The 15,946-nt window shown below is 47.0% G+C and overlaps 1 protein-coding gene across 1 annotated transcript in view; it reads right to left on the bottom strand.

Moving 5' to 3' along the window:
* Positions 1–1,074: 1,074 nt before the first annotated feature.
* Positions 1,075–15,946, bottom strand: part of PNN (pinin, desmosome associated protein) — a 126,300-nt gene continuing 111,428 nt past the window's right edge. The window contains exon 9 of the mRNA XM_085626928.1: positions 1,075–3,398. Within this exon, the coding sequence (XP_085483054.1) occupies positions 1,909–3,398 (1,490 nt within the window). The 3' untranslated portion in view covers positions 1,075–1,908. The remainder of the gene's footprint in view (positions 3,399–15,946) is intronic.

Genomic DNA, 15,946 nt, shown 5'->3' with positions numbered 1-15,946 from the left:
CACAGGTTCAGCCGAACGAGGCCTAAAACACAGACTCCTCTGTCGATTCTTGTGCTTCTTACCTGACTGACTTAAGGACTTTGAGAGCGAGGACGAAGACTTGGGTCTCTCGGAGTGGCCTTCCTCTCGACTGGGACCAAGAAAAGAGACCACCCGCACAAATTACATGGTGCCAAGCCAAAAGTAGCTTAAGGGACTGCTTCCACAAAGCAGTAGGAGGCATGGCCTGGCAGTCGAAGCACGACTTCGAATTGCAGTTGCTCTCTATGCACCAAAGGCACACCAGGTGTGAATCCGTTACGTGGTGACAGGCGCCACATGGCTTGTATCTGAAAGCCTTTAAAAACATTTTTTTATAAAGCCCATCAAAAAGAGAGGGTAGCTCTCTTCACGGATCAGCTCTAACTGGCGCAGAAAGAAAAGAACTGACACCAACGCGACAAGCGGCTCTTATATAGGTAGCAAGATGTCACAACGGTGGAGATGAGACAGACGATGTCATGAGGAGACGACCAACATTACCTACCAGCATGCAACTGTATTACTCGAAGAATACCCTCGGATCTAGTCTGACGCCTGGAAAATTCAAGGGTAAGGAATCTGCAGCTAGATGTCTATCAGATGGAAAGGAACAGTTCTTTTTACCCAGTTCTGCATCACTAACAATCACCAACAATAAGCTTTCTAGACTGCTCTTTTGTGTGAGGATGATGCTTTGGGTTTTGAGGCATATTGTGATATTCCTCGGATGGGTCCTAACTCTAAACATAGGAACTGCCCTCTACCCCAAATTCAAACTGCATTGTACTACATTCTCCAGGTTTTCATCTGGTCAAAGATCCTGGGTAGAAGGTGTAAACCCTGGTTAATACTTGCAGTACACAGATTTCTTATAAGCATACACAACAGTGCTCCGGGGAAATGTGACAGATTGGAATCATGGGTTCTTCTTGTGAATTACTAGACATATTTAGGCAAAAGAACATTTTAGAACACCATTTCATTGAAATAGGATATAACTTAGCCTTATGGATCCTAATATAGTGGGTTTGAAAATAAATATGCACTTACACCTTTGTCTAAAAAGCCATGTTTATTTTGCACAGGAACAGAACAGGAAAACAGTATAATCTAAAGTAGTCATACAAAATTATAAAACAAATACAATTTTGATAAAACACTTTGCCACCATAACACTTCTGTTTATGTCTTGCATTTATTTTGAACAGATTTTTTGTTTCCCAACCACTTTCCCAACAGTGCATTTTTTTAAATGATTTTTCCAGGATGAACTTCATACACTGAAAGATTTAACAAGAATAAGGGCCATCTGAACTGAAGCAATTAGGCCACTGAAGCGAACCCACTAGATTTTTATAGGACCAAAAATAGTTGGGTAGTGAAAACATTTACACTGGACAACGTTATGAAAAATAAAATCTTTATACATACACCTTGCTCCTCTCAGCCCCTCCCACCCAAAAAAACCATTCAAACTGTCAAAACAAAATAAGGTAATTAAAAAATAATAATTAAATGTACATTTATTCTACATGGAACTATGTTACAGAACTGGAAGCAATCACAAACTTCAGAAAAAAGTCTGTCTTTAAAAATACAAAGAATAAGGTTACGGTCGTTTAAGAATAAAGAAAACAAGACAAAGGAATGTAAATGCCTTCCTTTGTTTTATTACAAGTTTTTGATCGTTACATAATTTGATACATAACCTTTTACAAAACTATGAAAAAAGTACAAGAATGTCTGGTACTTTTAACAGCCACCGCTTTCCCAAAACGATTTTACAACATGCAACTGTTAAGGCAGTGTCCTCTTTCCATAGTTGGGAAAGGAATACTTTTCATTCCTCAAAGTCTCTCTTCTGGTGTAACGAGTGGGTCTCTTCCGTCAATGTCTTTTGTCTTTCCTGTCTGACTTGCGATCTCTTTCACTTCTGGATGGTCTCTTGCCTGGTCGACTAGTTTCTGACATAGATCTCTTCCTGGTAGTCCTTTCCGACCTTGAACTTTTGTCCTTTGATCCTTTTACATCTCGGCCACTAACTTTTGAAGACTTGTGACTTCTTTCTAATCCTGTGGCATCCCTTCGCTTCCTATCTGCACTCCTTCTGCGCTTCCTGTCCCTAGCATGGCCACCTCTTCCTCTGCTACGGCTTCTACTCTCACTACTGCTACTGGTGCTGCTGCTGCTGCCTCTGCTACTGCTGCCGCTACTCGTGCTAGTGCTACTAGAACTGCTCCGACTAGAACTACTACCAGTGCTAGAACTGCTCTCACTACTACTGCTCTCACTACTGCTAGTGCTGCTGCTGCTACTGCTACGGCCTCTAGTCTTCCTGATCTTGTTTTTAGTTCGACCCCTACTTCGGCTTCTAGCTTTACTTTTATGTGGTAAAGGTGGTAATGGAATATCCTGTACCTGCATCTCAGCCAGTTTAAATGCTGATAAAACAGCTTCTTCATCCACTGTTTCGTGTAATGTATGGATAGAATGAGGAAATGGCTCAGCCTCCTGCTCAGGCTCAGCCTCCTGCTCAGGCGCAGTTTCCTGCTCAGGCGCAGTTTCCTGCTCAGGCGCAGTTTCCTGCTCAGGCGCAGCTTCCTGCTCAGGCTCAACCTCAACCTTAACCTCCTGCTGTGGCTCAATCTCAGGTTGATTCTCTACTTCAGGCTTGAATTCTGGTTCAAGCTCCCTCTCCTGCTTCTCTGGAGATTCAGTTTCCTTATCAGGATAATCATTATCTCTCTCCATTTCAGCAACAGATTCATTTTCAGGCCGAGTGTCATACTCTGCCATACTATAGTCTATTTCTTGCCTAGCCTCTGCTTCAAAGTCATCATCATGGTTATTTTCAGTCAGGCTTTGATCAACTGCTGAATACTCATTGTTTTCATCCCTTGCTTCCTCACTTTCCTCATACACTAACATACTTTCCTCATACACAAGTGTACTTTCCTGGTAACTACCTTGGTAACTATCTTCCTGCTGCTCACATTCACGCATATCCACTTCATCCTCTTCTACTGTAGCACTAGCTTCCAATTTATGATCTTCCTCCTCATGCACTACCTCCTCTTGCTCCTTTTCTACATCACTATGAGTTGGACCCACTTCCTTTTCTTCCTCTCTTGCTGCCTCCCTTTCTAGATCATTGCTCTGGTTACCTGTTACCTCCATCACCTCTAGAACATCCATCTCTTCCTCGAGTTTAACCACCTTACCCTCTTCGCGTTCCTTGTTCTCTTTGTTCTGCTCTTCACTCTGTTCTTCCCGCTGTGCCGCTGGTTGCTCCTTTTCCTTCAGAGACTGGCGCCTAGGCCTCGCCTCCATTTTGTTAAGTTGATCTGCAAACTCCAAGCGCCTTTTCTCAAGTAATGCTGTGAAATCAAAATCACACAACATAGTAAGGCAAATGGACAAAAACAGTAAGATATAGGTATAATAAAAAGATTAATGAGTCAGATAGGTTATTGCTGTTATTTTACAAAACCTTTTTTCTGGGTATCTAAAATATTTCAAGTGACCTACAAATCCACTATGTTTTCTACAGTAACCACTGCAGTGTTAGCAAGGACATTACTGGTGATTAAACAACTCAAATTACATACATCTCTATTACATTAAAACTCTAAGTGCTCTTAAACAGTCTAAAGATGTGATACATCAGTAATGGCAGTATAGTTTTGTTCAGTTCCAGTAGAGAGGTTTTCTTAGTTGTTAAGTTGGGACTGCAGCACATTTCAACTTTAATCCTTACCTGCAAGTTTGACTTGCACTCCAATAACACTAACATACCCATTTCTAACTTGGATACCATTTCTAACTTAGATACCATTTGCAAAGTCAAAATGTTTATTACGTTCAATAGAAAACAAAATCTGTTACTTGTGCATACCTTGCACAGTGCATACTCATAAGCAGGATTTGAGAAGAAGTGTGCAGCAGATGGAGTTCAGCGGGTGCACCCCGTGAACCCTGGGTAATAGAAATGAGAAGCAGTCTTTACTTTTAAAATGCACTTGCTAAATTTATAGAAGGCTCAACCATGCTCATAGAAACAACTGGTGATGTGAAGGAATATGCTACTTACCAGTATGCATCTGTTCTTGGCATGTAGAGCTGCAGAGTTGTACACTTAGCATAGGTCGCCATCTGGTGTTGGGCCCGGATGTTTGCAGTTTGTTTTTCTTCTTGGACAGTCTTTGGAAGTCACGAGTTTGGTGACTCCTCCTTCGGTCCGTACTGCGCATGGGCTTCGGCTCCATCCTCAGATTGTTTTTTCGCCAACAGGGAAATGATGGAGCGTAGTAATAACAGTGAGAAACCCATGTGTTGTATCTAAATAAGATGTACTGGAACGGATACAGGTAGCCGGGGAGGCGGGTGGGCGTGTACAACTCTGCAGCTCTACATGCCAAGAACAGATGCATACTGGTAAGTAGCATATTCCGTTCGAGGCATATGAGCTGCAGATTGTACACTTAGCATAGATTATATAGCAGTACCCAACCTTAGCGGCGACCACCGGTATCCGTTGCAGCTGTTTGAAAAAGTGTCTTTAGTACAGCCTGGCCCACCCTAGCTTGCTGCTTGGAATGCACATCTACACAGTAGTGTTTTGTGAAGGTGTGCGGTGTAGACCATGTGGCTGCCTTGCAGATGTCATCTAAGGGTATATTCCCTAGAAAAGCCATAGAAGCCCCTAACTTTCTTGTAGAGTGGGCTTTAGGGGGAACAGATAATGTTCTCTTTGCCTTTTGATAGCAAATTTGTATGCATTTTACAATCCACCTAGCTATCCCTGATTTTGAAATGGGGTTGCCTTTATGTGGTGGAGAGAAGGAAACGAACAATTGTTTAGTCTTCCTGAAGGGTTGCGTTCTTTGTATGTAGTATAGTAACGCCCTTTTTACATCAAGTGTGTGTAAGGCCCTTTCTGCAACAGATTGGGGTTGCGAGAAGAAGACAGGTAATTCCACTGATTGATTGAGGTGGAAGGGGGAAATGACTTTGGGCAGAAACTTCGGATTTGTGCGAAGTATGACCTTGCTGTGATGCATTTGTATGTAGGGTTCCTGTATGGTGAACGCTTGTATTTCACCAACCCTTCTAAGGGAAGTGATAGCTACAAGGAAAGCTGTTTTCCAGGTGAGAAACTGTAGCTCACATTTGTGCATTGGTTCGAAGGGCGGACCCATTAGTCGTGTAAGAACTAAATTTAGATTCCATACAGGGGAAGGTGGTGCCCTGGGAGGAATTACTCGTTTAAGGCCTTCCATGAAGGCTTTAATAGCGGGCACTCTGAAGAGTGATAAATGCTGCCTGTTTTGTAGATAAGCAGCGATCGCTGCTAGGTGTAGGCGTATGGATGAATATGCCAGGTTACACCTGTGAAGATGGAGTAGATAGCATATGATGTGCTGTATGGATGCATCTAGAGGGTTGATTGTATTGTTACGGCAGTAAATTACAAATCTTTTCCACTTTGCGGCATAGCATGCTCTAGTGGTAGGACGTCTGGCTTCCATGATGATGTTCATACAATCAGGGGGAAGGTTAAGGTATCCGAATTCTAGGATTTCAGGAGCCAGATCGCCAGGTTGAGCTGAGCTGGGTCCGGGTGCCTGATTTCTCCATGGTTCTGGGTTAGGAGGCATGGGGATAGATGCAGTTTTTGATGTGGTACCACTGACAGTTGTAGTAGCGTGGTGTACCACGGCTGCCTGGCCCACGTCGGAGCTACCAGAATGAGTGTGAGTGAGTGCTGTTGTAGCTTCCTGACCACTAATGGAATTAGTGGGAGAGGTGGAAAGGCGTATGCAAATCTGCCTGACCAGTTCATCCATATCGCATTGCCCTTGGACAATGGGTGTGGGTATCTGGCGGCGAAGCTTGGGCATTTTTTGTTTTCGTGGGTGGCGAAGAGGTCTATCTGAGGATGCCCCCACTGTTGGAAGAATGGGTGAAGAACTTGTGGATGCAGTTCCCATTCGTGTATTTGTTGCGTTTGTCTGCTGAGCAGATCTGCCATGGTGTTTTGTACGCCTGGAACGTGCTGTGCCAGGAGAAAGATGTTTTGAGGAATTGCCCATCTCCATATGCTCTGGGCTAAGCGGGAGAGCTGGGGAGAGTGTGTCCCCCCCTGTTTTTGGATATAATACATTGCAGTCATATTGTCTGTGCGAATGAGGACTGCTTTGCCCGAAATCTGTTTTTGGAAAGATTTTAGGGCTAGAAAGATCGCCAAGAGCTCCAGATGGTTGATGTGGAGCGATTTTTGCTGTGGCGTCCATAGACCTTGCATGGTGAGGTGTAGAAGGTGCGCTCCCCAGCCGGAGAGCGATGCGTCCGCTGTTAGAGTCACTTGAGGAACCGGGTCCAGGAACGGCCGCCCTTTGGAAAGGTTTGTGGTGTTCCACCACTGCAGAGAGTGATGTGTGCGGCCGTCCACCAACACCAGATCCGTCAGCTGACCCTGGGCCTGGTTCCACTGTTGTGCTAGGCACTCTTGAAGTGGACGCATGTGGAGTCTTGCATGGGGCACTATGAAAATGCAAGACGCCATCATTCCTATGAGCTTCATAAACACTCTTGCTGGAAGAGAGTGCTGAGGAAGGAATGTTTTGCGTAAGGCTTGAATGCTTGTGATTCTGGCTGAGTTTGGATAGGCAATACCCTTGGAGGTGTCTATAGTGGCCCCGAGGTATTGCTTTGTGTGAGATGGTATGAGGTGGGACTTTTGGTAGTTCACCGTGAAGCCTAGCTGGTGGAGCAGTTGGATGGTGCTGTTTGTATGCTGCACACATTGGTCGTAGGACGCGGCTTTTATTAGCCAGTCGTCTAGGTAAGGGAAGACGTGAATATGTTGACGTCTGAGGTGTGCTGCTACTACTGCTAGGCATTTGGTAAACACCCGTGGTGCGGTGGTGACCCCGAAGGGGAGAACCGTGAATTAGTAATGTTGCCCGTCCACCACGAACCTGAGGTATTTCCTGTGAGAGGGGTGTATTGGAATGTGAAAGTATGCGTCTTTCAGATCCAAGGTTGTGAGAAAGTCTCCCTGGCAGAGGAGTGGGAGGACTTGTTGTAGAGTGACCATGTGAAAATGGTCTGAGTGTATGTAGGCATTTAGAGGCCGGAGGTCCAGAATGGGTCTGAGGGTCTCGTCTCTCTTTGGTATTAAGAAATATAGAGAGTAGACCCCTAGATTTCGTTGGTTGACGGGGACCTGCTCTATAGCATGTTTTTGCAGGAGTGAAAGTACCTCTTGTTTGAGCAGTGTGGAATGTTCTTGAGACATTGGACGGTGCCTTGGTGGGATATTGGGTGGGGTAGATGTTAGCTCTAGACAGTACCCTGACCGAATAATTTGGGTCACCCATTTGTCCGATGTTATGGACTCCCATACGTGGATAAAGTTTTGTAGTCTGCCCCCGACCGGAGTGGAATGGTCTGGGGGGAGCGGAGGGGAGTCATTGTGCGGGGGGGGGTGGCAGAACGGGTGTTGTTGGTTTTGCCCCTGCCCTTATTGTTGTTATCCCTGTAACCACCTCTCCGATAGCCCTTTGAAAAGGTATTTTGAGGAGGGGACTTGTAGGAGGAAGAGGCGTTATCGGTGGAGGAGCCTCTACCTGTGCCACGAAAGGACGAGCGTCGAAAGGAACGTTTGGAGGCTTGTGTTTGGAGTGCCCCCATAGACTTTGCTGTGTCTGTGTCTTTCTTCATCTTTTCGAGCGCTTCGTCTACCTTTGGCCCAAAGAGTGTTTCCTGGTCAAAGGGGTGATTGAGTATGGATGCCTGGACTTCTGGTTTGAACCCTGAGATCCTGAGCCAGGCGTGGCGGCGAAGCAGGACACTGGTATTTATGGCCCTAGAAGCAGTGTCGGCTGCATCGAGGGCACACTTAATGGAGGTGTTTGTGATTAGTTTACCCTCCTGTATAAGGTCATGAGCCTTGTGCTTGTATTTTTCTGGAAGGTGCTGCATAAGAGCCTCTAGTTCGTCATAGTGTGCTCTATCATATCGCGCAAGCAGTGCTTGTGTGTTTGCAATGCGCCACATGTTTGCAGCTTGGGAGGCGGTGCGTTTACCAGACGCGTCCAGAAGTTTAGATTCTTTGACTGGCGGTGGGGCATCTCCTGAGGATTGGGAGTTAGCCCGCTTTCTAGCTGTGGAGACAACTAGGGAATCTAGGGGAGCAGGGCCCTTGATGTAAGCAGGGTCTGTGGGTGCCGCCTTGTACTTCTTCTCTATTCTAGGGTTCAGTACTCTGGCTCTGACAGGGTCTTTGAACACCTCTGTAGCGTGCTTGGTGACACCCTTAAGCATGGGTAAAATGGAAGTAGATTTGTCTTGTATATCAAATGTATCCAGTAGGAAGTCTTCTTCTACTGGTTCACTGTGCATGTCCACCCCATGGTAGTGTGCTGCTCTCTGCACTAAATGATGAAACCCTAAGGAGTCCTCTGGAGGAGACGGCCTTGATGGGTATAGGTCGTCCTGAGGTACATTGGGTATATCAGGGTTATTGTAATCCTCCCATGGATCTGGGGTCCCTGGTGGAGTGGGATCCATTGGGGGGTCCGCCGGGTAATTGTCCGGATCCCCATCATCTGGATCTGGGGATGGGGCCGGATCGTAGTGAGGTAAAGGTGGCGGAGACCTGTGAGGTGGAGGCGGTGGAGGAGGTGTGGGTAGGGGAGGCGGTGGTGGGGAGGGCACTCTGAGGGGAGAAGTAGCAGAGTCCTTCCTTTTGGGTGGAGGAGGAGGAGCCGGAGCATCAAGGCGTCTTTTCTTGGTAGTTAAAGTCAAAAGCCCAGTCTTTGGATCTTTGGACAAAGTCTTTTGTAAAGGGTCTGGTGTAAACAGAGCCAAAGGTGTCGAGTCGTCTGTCGGCACCGGTGATTTCGGAACCGGGGGTTTCGATGGTCTGTGTGCGCCATGCTTTTTTGAGGTCTCCGGGTGTTTCGGCGTCGAATGATGTTTCGGCGCCGGAGCGTCGGTGCCGACAGATTTGTGTTTGTGTTTCGTCGGCACCGAGTGTCCAGGCTTCGGCACCGGTGGTTTCGGAGTCGAGCTGGATTTTGCAGTCTTCGGTGCCGGATGCTGTTTTTCGGCACCGGGTGTCGGCTGGCTCGATCCCGAGCTGCCATGAGACTTTGGGTGCTTCGACACCGGTCCCGAAGGTGGGGTGATCGAAGTTTTGGTTTTGCCCAGGCCGGCAGGCGAGGGAGTAACCGGAGTCTCTTTGGTTTTCGGCGCGGGGGTGGGAGGGGGCATAGTACTCACGGCCCGCTGCGCTGGTGTAACGTCCTCCACGTCGGAGTCGTCGGCCTCGGAAGCGCTGACGACGTCTTCCTCCTGCTCGGTGTGTGTTTGCCCCGAAGCTTCGGCGTCGTCTCCGAAGATGTCCGGTGGAGCTGCCGAGGATGAGTGCGCCATGGTGCGTCGAGCTCTTCGATCTCGGATGGTCTTCTTCGATCGAAAAGACTTGCAGGCGGGGCAGTCTCTAGCCTCGTGTTCCGGAGAGAGGCAAAGGTTACACACCTGATGGAGGTCGGTGTGGGGAAATTTAGACCCACATTTTGGGCACTTTTTGAACGGAGTCCTTTCCATCGGCCGGGACCGGAGTCGCGGAGGGCCCGAAGGCCGGTGTCGATGTACGGGATGGAGAAAAGTGCCGCTTCGAGAGATGAAGATGATGAAGGAACTCGAAGAATCGAGGATTTTCCGTCGAGGCTGGAACCGTAGAAGTTCGAAGCCGGAGCACGAAGTATCACATCCGAGCCCGATGGCGGAAAAAAACAATCTGAGGATGGAGCCGAAGCCCATGCGCAGTACGGACCGAAGGAGGAGTCACCAAACTCGTGACTTCCAAAGACTGTCCAAGAAGAAAAACAAACTGCAAACATCCGGGCCCAACACCAGATGGCGACCTATGCTAAGTGTACAATCTGCAGCTCATATGCCTCGAACATGTGTGTTCACATCTACAATGGTTTCTATAATAGCAGTGTGTGTAGCAAGGAGTTGAGTCAATGGGAAAAGTTTTATTGTACAAAAATGAAATTGCATTAAAAAAATTCCCGAAACTACAACAGTCAGTAAATATTGCACGGTTCCTTTTAGTAGATAAAATATGGGAACGCTGTGCATGCTTAGCCTGAGAAGCTAATGGAAGTGTTTATGAATTTAATAAAAACATGTGAAACAAATTACTACCACACACAAGCATGAAAATCCTACAAATTGAACAGTGCAGCACTTTTAACACCACCAGAGTGAATTAGGCTCACTATATTAACTTAGAGATATTTTTAGATTACAGGTTTGGGCAGAGTCGCGGAGGAAAGCAAACAAAGATATTGCATATGACAAGGAAAACACGAATTCACATTGCATGTTTGCATTCAGGAAGAAAAGAAAGTTTAGTCCCATGTTTTTATTTTTGTGGGCAGATAAACGGGTCAACTTTCATTCCGTCACATTTACTACAAAGGACTAAACTATGGGCGACTTCTAAATACCTCATAGAAAAATATTAGCAAAGCCAATAGGTTTTGTCTTTTTGACCTACTGCCTTTGCTTTTTGCAGATGTGTCACATCAAGGAAAAAAAAGCTGCAATGATGCAGGCATGAACAAGTATATGTCACAATGCTGCTGGCATGTGTCACGAGGTACACTTGTGCAGGCTGAAGAGGGCACCATTTTATTAATAGTTTTATGTTGCAAGATTGTGGATGCCACTTTGAGTGATGCATTAAAAAAAATATTTACTAGCACAAAAGACCTTCTTCCAAAAAGCAACAATAAGTTTGTTAAACAAATTGGGCAGTTAGGGGAAGAGGCGGGGCAACAGAGGATAAGGTTGGGGTGGGGATGTTGGGGCAAGTTAGACTTGGAGATGTGATGGAGCAAATAAAAATGAACTGGGGAGCAACAGAGGAACCTGGAATGTCAAAAAGAGAACACAAATTAACAAAAAAAACACCAAGTGGAGGGAACTACAAATAAGCTGGGGTATGGGGCAAGGAAGAACAAAGAGCCTGAAAGGAGCGTGCAGGGGTGAGGATTTGATAGGGGGAGGCTGCAGGGGGACATAACGCAAGGGTGAGAGCAAGAACACATGCACTTTCATGCAGTGCTGAAAGAAAAAAAAGCATTTTCCTAAATATGAACAGTGGAAGGATATGACATTTAATCAAAAGGAAGCTAAAGAAGCTCTGGGGTGGGTGGGTCTTTGGGGGTTGGACAAATCCTCAAAAAGGAAATAAGGAGCAAGCAAATGTGAGTAATACGAAAGCCAACTAATGGCAATCAAGGGGTGGATCTAAGCCCACCACAGGTTTTTGGTACAGTCCATAAGATGTCTTTTGCAAACAGATATCTAAAAGCAGCCTGAAGGCAAGAACTGAGAGGGCATATTTTCTAACCGTTCAATGTCTTAAGGTCAGAACTGCAAAGGCATCAGCTTATGTGGCAGAGAAGAATAACTAACTTTTTCAAAGGCTGGCACAATGAATGGTATAGATTTGGGTAACATTAAAATAGGAAACCGTCTGAAATAACTCTGGACAGCGTCACTAACACATGTTAGTGTCAAGAGAGGATTCTGTTACTTTCCCTATAAGCATCTGTTCGTGGCATGTAAAGCTGCAGATTCACATGTTCTGCATACCCCTACCATGTAGCGTTGGGTCTGGAGCTGTGCAAGTTTTTCTTCAAAGAAGTTTTTCGAGTCACAAGACCAAGTGACTCCTCTCTCTGATCATGCCCATGGGCATCCACTCCTTTGTTAAATTGTTTTCCCGCAGGCAGGTCAGGAGTCTAAGAGTGTTAGAATGAGGCTGTCCATGCTAATTGTAATTGTATCACGCAAGTATAAAATGCAACTACGGGCGCCAGAGAGCAAGATGGCCGCACCTGTGTGAGGCTCCTGCGGTTAGGGGTCATCAACCGGCAAAAACCTGTCCCAGATGGCTATGACTTGCCACTTTAAAGCCAGCATGACATTGCTTAGGCATGGTGCCTATTTTGAGCGCCAGCAAACCGGCGAGGCCCAAACCGAAGACAAATAGGCAACCCGCGGAAGGAGGACTGCGCTTCAAAATGGAAGCCATGATGGAGACCAAGCCGGCTCCCTTCATCGCGCTGAGGTGAATGGGGGGGTCTGCGGCTGGGCAAGCAGTGGCAAGGGCAATGCAGTCTGTTGGCTGGGCCACTCTCCGCTGAGAAGGCATCCCAGTTTCGCTGTGGAGTGGGGGAACTGCACGCAGCAGCTGGAGGAGAGCCCAGAAGTAGCCTGTTCATAGATTGGTCCGTGATCTATGGCCCGCACTGCTACTCGGCTGCCCTTCATTGGTTTTGATCTTGCCAACCGCACAGTGCGGTCCTGGCTGCCTCGCTTGGCGTGGAGTCGCCGTGCCTGGGCTGCCCGGGGACCCAGGAGATTTGACCCCCCCCACTGTCACTGCTGCACGACCGCTTGCTGGCATACTACGCATGACTGCCAGTGCATGTTGCAGACCGGACGATACGCTGCACCACCTAGTAGTTTCCTTTGCTGCTCCTAATTTGTGTGCCATCTTTTTCTGCTGCCCGGAAAGCTTTTGGTCTGCTCTAACACTCCATACAAACCTGGGGAGGTGAAGTGGGGCCGTGCGCCTCCCGGACCTCTACTCGAATTCTGGGTGGCTAAATTTGCCCATTTGCTGATTCCACATTGCGGATTCCAAATGACAGCACTGCCATAACTAATGCTATGGACAAGACTGAGGGCAGGCAGACAAAACTCCAATTTGATACCCGCAAACCACCCTCGTGCAGGGAAGCAGTGCTGACCAAAATATGCCTTAAGACTTGCAGCCTGAGGTGCAGACTGACACCACGGATATGAAGACACTTCTTGTAGCAATGCAACATAGCCTTACCTCCATGGATTCCAATATGGACTCAATGTGATCCTGTATGGACTCCACAACACAAAAGCTGGAGAAGCAGGATGGCTGCATGGGGGAGGCGGAACACAGCATCTAAACTCTTGAAGACTCGACCTCTCATAGAACTGAACTCCTCCTCAAAATGGAAAGGGTTCTGAAAGTCATCTGCTAAAGAGCCCCTTCGCGGGTGCCCGTCAGGCATTGCAGCATCGGCCAGACGAGGAGCAGGCTCAATGATGAAGCATGACATCCTTTGGGGTGTGTGAGGCACTTTTTAGAAAAGACCTGTCTTCCCCTCCCCACCCATAGGAACTGCACACCCTCTTGTTTCTCACCCTGGTCAGGGACACATCTGAAATACTCGATACTTTTTCCGCCTCCTACTCTTTACTCATTTTGCAGGACACACAACGTAGATATATCTGGGAGATGTGGCGCTGGACTGGCTGAACGACGTGCAGACGGAGTTCCTCTCGGCAGACAGAAGAAAATTAAATCAGAGGCCATAATGCTTTTGCAATTCAGCAGGGCTACTGGTCCAGATGAACTGCCAGCTGATATTGGTCCCGTTGTCCCTATTCTCAAGACTATTTAGAGGGTGAGGGAATCGGGCCTTCTCCCACCCTCGATGAGGGAAGCAATGATCATATCCCCCCCCATAAGCCTGGCAACCAGTAGAAAAATGGGAATCCTATCGCGCATCAAATGTAATGCCAAAATACTCGAAGATATTAGCGATTGAGTCTGCGGATAGACTTCCTAGTCAGTCCTGACCAATCTGTTTTTTAATTAGGGCGCACCACATCGCATAACTTGCGCACACGCTCTTCGCTGCTACAAGACAGACCTCTGAGCTGGCCGCGGTAGCAGTACTCCTCGATGCCACTAAGGCGTTAGATTCTCTCGAGTGGGACTATCTAATGAGGGTGCTCTGGCATATGGTTTCCCCCCCTCCTCCCTTTCCTGTATTGGCGACCAGCAGCAAAGGTGCAAAAAATGGGACCAACTCTCCTTTATTCTCTTTTTTGCGTGGCACCAAGCAGCCAACCAAGCCCTTTGTCGCCCTGCTGTTCGCACTGGCAGTTTGCAATGGCAGTGGAGCCACTCAAGGCCAAATTAAGACATCAAAACTATGCCATCTGCTACACTACTAGGCACTTGGTGTCGTTATATGTGGATGACATCACATTGTATGTTAGAGAGACACGAGATAGCCTAATAGCATCCTGTGTGAATTTGTCCACTTTGGAGGCCTGTAGGTTATCCACATTAACTGGAAGAAATCTCAGATCTTACCCCTGCCACTCTGCGAAACACCCTGCACTACCCGCTGGTGTGGTGTGAGTCGGAACTCGTAGAACCTGGGAATGACAGTTACTAGAGACGAGGATGAACTGCTACGGGCAAACTATGGTACAGCCTTGGACACAGTAACAGATAGCATCACATGCTGGGTCTGCCTTCCCCTTTTGTTGGCGGGCAGAGTCTCTAATGAAAATGATAGTTTTACCAACATTTCTTCATCATTCCTTAATATCCCTCACTCATGGGGTCGCCATTTCTTCAAGGCCTTAAAAACACAGCTTATCAGACTAGCATTTGGAGGGAAACAACCGAGGCTGAAATGGGGGATACTCACACAACCATTTGCAAAGGGAGGGTTTGAAGCCAATGACATGGAAGGAATATGCTACTTACCAGTATGCATCTGTTCTTGGCATGTAGAGCTGCAGAGTCACACACTGAGGATAAGATCGCCATCTGGTGTTGGGCTCGGATGATTGCAGGTTGTTGTTGTCTTCGGAGAAGCCTTTGGTCACGAGGTTGGTGACTCCTCCCCTGGACAACAGTGCGCATGGGCATCCACTCCATCGGCAGATTGTTTTTCGCCATGTTGGGAAAAGATGGAGTATATAGAAAAGAAAGAAAGGATGTCCATGTGTAATGTCTAAGTAAGACGGATGCTGGAACAGATACAGGTCCCGGGGAGGCGGGCGGGCGTGTGTGACTCTGCAGCTCTACATGCCAAGAACAGATGCATACTGGTAAGTAGCATATTCCGTTCGAGGCATATGAGCTGCAGATCACACACTGAGGATAGATTATACAGCAGTGCTCCCCTTAGCGGTGGTCGCCTGTATCCGTTGCAGCAGTTTGAAATAAAGTTTTTAGGACAGCCTGGCCCACGGAGGCCTGTTGTTTGGCCTGCACGTCAACACAATAGTGTTTAGTGAAGGTATGCGTGGTAGACCATGTGGCTGCCTTGCAAATGTCTTCTAAGGGAATATTGCCTAAGAAGGCCATAGAAGCCCCTATTTTACGCGTGGAGTGCGCCCTAGGGGGAACTGTGAGTGTACGTTTAGCCTTGAGGTAGCATATTTGGATGCATTTAACTATCCACCTGGCTATCCCTGATTTGGAGATTGGGTTGCCTTTGTGTGGTGGCGCGAAAGCAACAAATAGTTGTTTTGTCTTTCGAAAAGGTTTTGTTCTGTCGATGTAATAAAGCAATGCTCTTTTAACATCTAAGGTATGTAGGGCCCTTTCAGCTACCGAGTCTGGATTTGGGAAAAAGACCGGTAATTCTACTGATTGGTTAAGGTGGAAAGGGGAAATCACTTTTGGAAGAAATTTAGGGTTTGTCCTAAGAACCACTTTGTTACGGTGTAGTTGTAAGAAAGGTTCTTCAAGTGTAAGGGCTTGTATTTCACTTACTCTGCGCAGGGAAGTGATTGCGATAAGGAAGGCTACCTTCCATGTTAGGAATTGCAATTCACATTTGTGCATAGGTTCAAATGGGGGGCCCATGAGTCTTGTTAGGACCACATTGAGATTCCACACTGGGGCAGGTGGCAATCTTGGGGGAAGAATCCTTTTGAGACCTTCCATAAACGCTTTGATGGCTGGTACCTTAAAAAGGGACAGGTGTTGCCTATTTTGCAAGTAGGCTGCCAAGGCTGCTAGGTGTAATCGTATAGAGGAATA

This window comes from Triturus cristatus, chromosome 9 (genome assembly GCF_964204655.1).
Source record: "Triturus cristatus chromosome 9, aTriCri1.1, whole genome shotgun sequence".
NCBI classification, from domain to species: Eukaryota; Metazoa; Chordata; class Amphibia; order Caudata; family Salamandridae; genus Triturus; species Triturus cristatus.
Note: the sequence above shows the minus strand (reverse complement) of the source record. Positions and strands in the feature narration are given on the sequence as shown.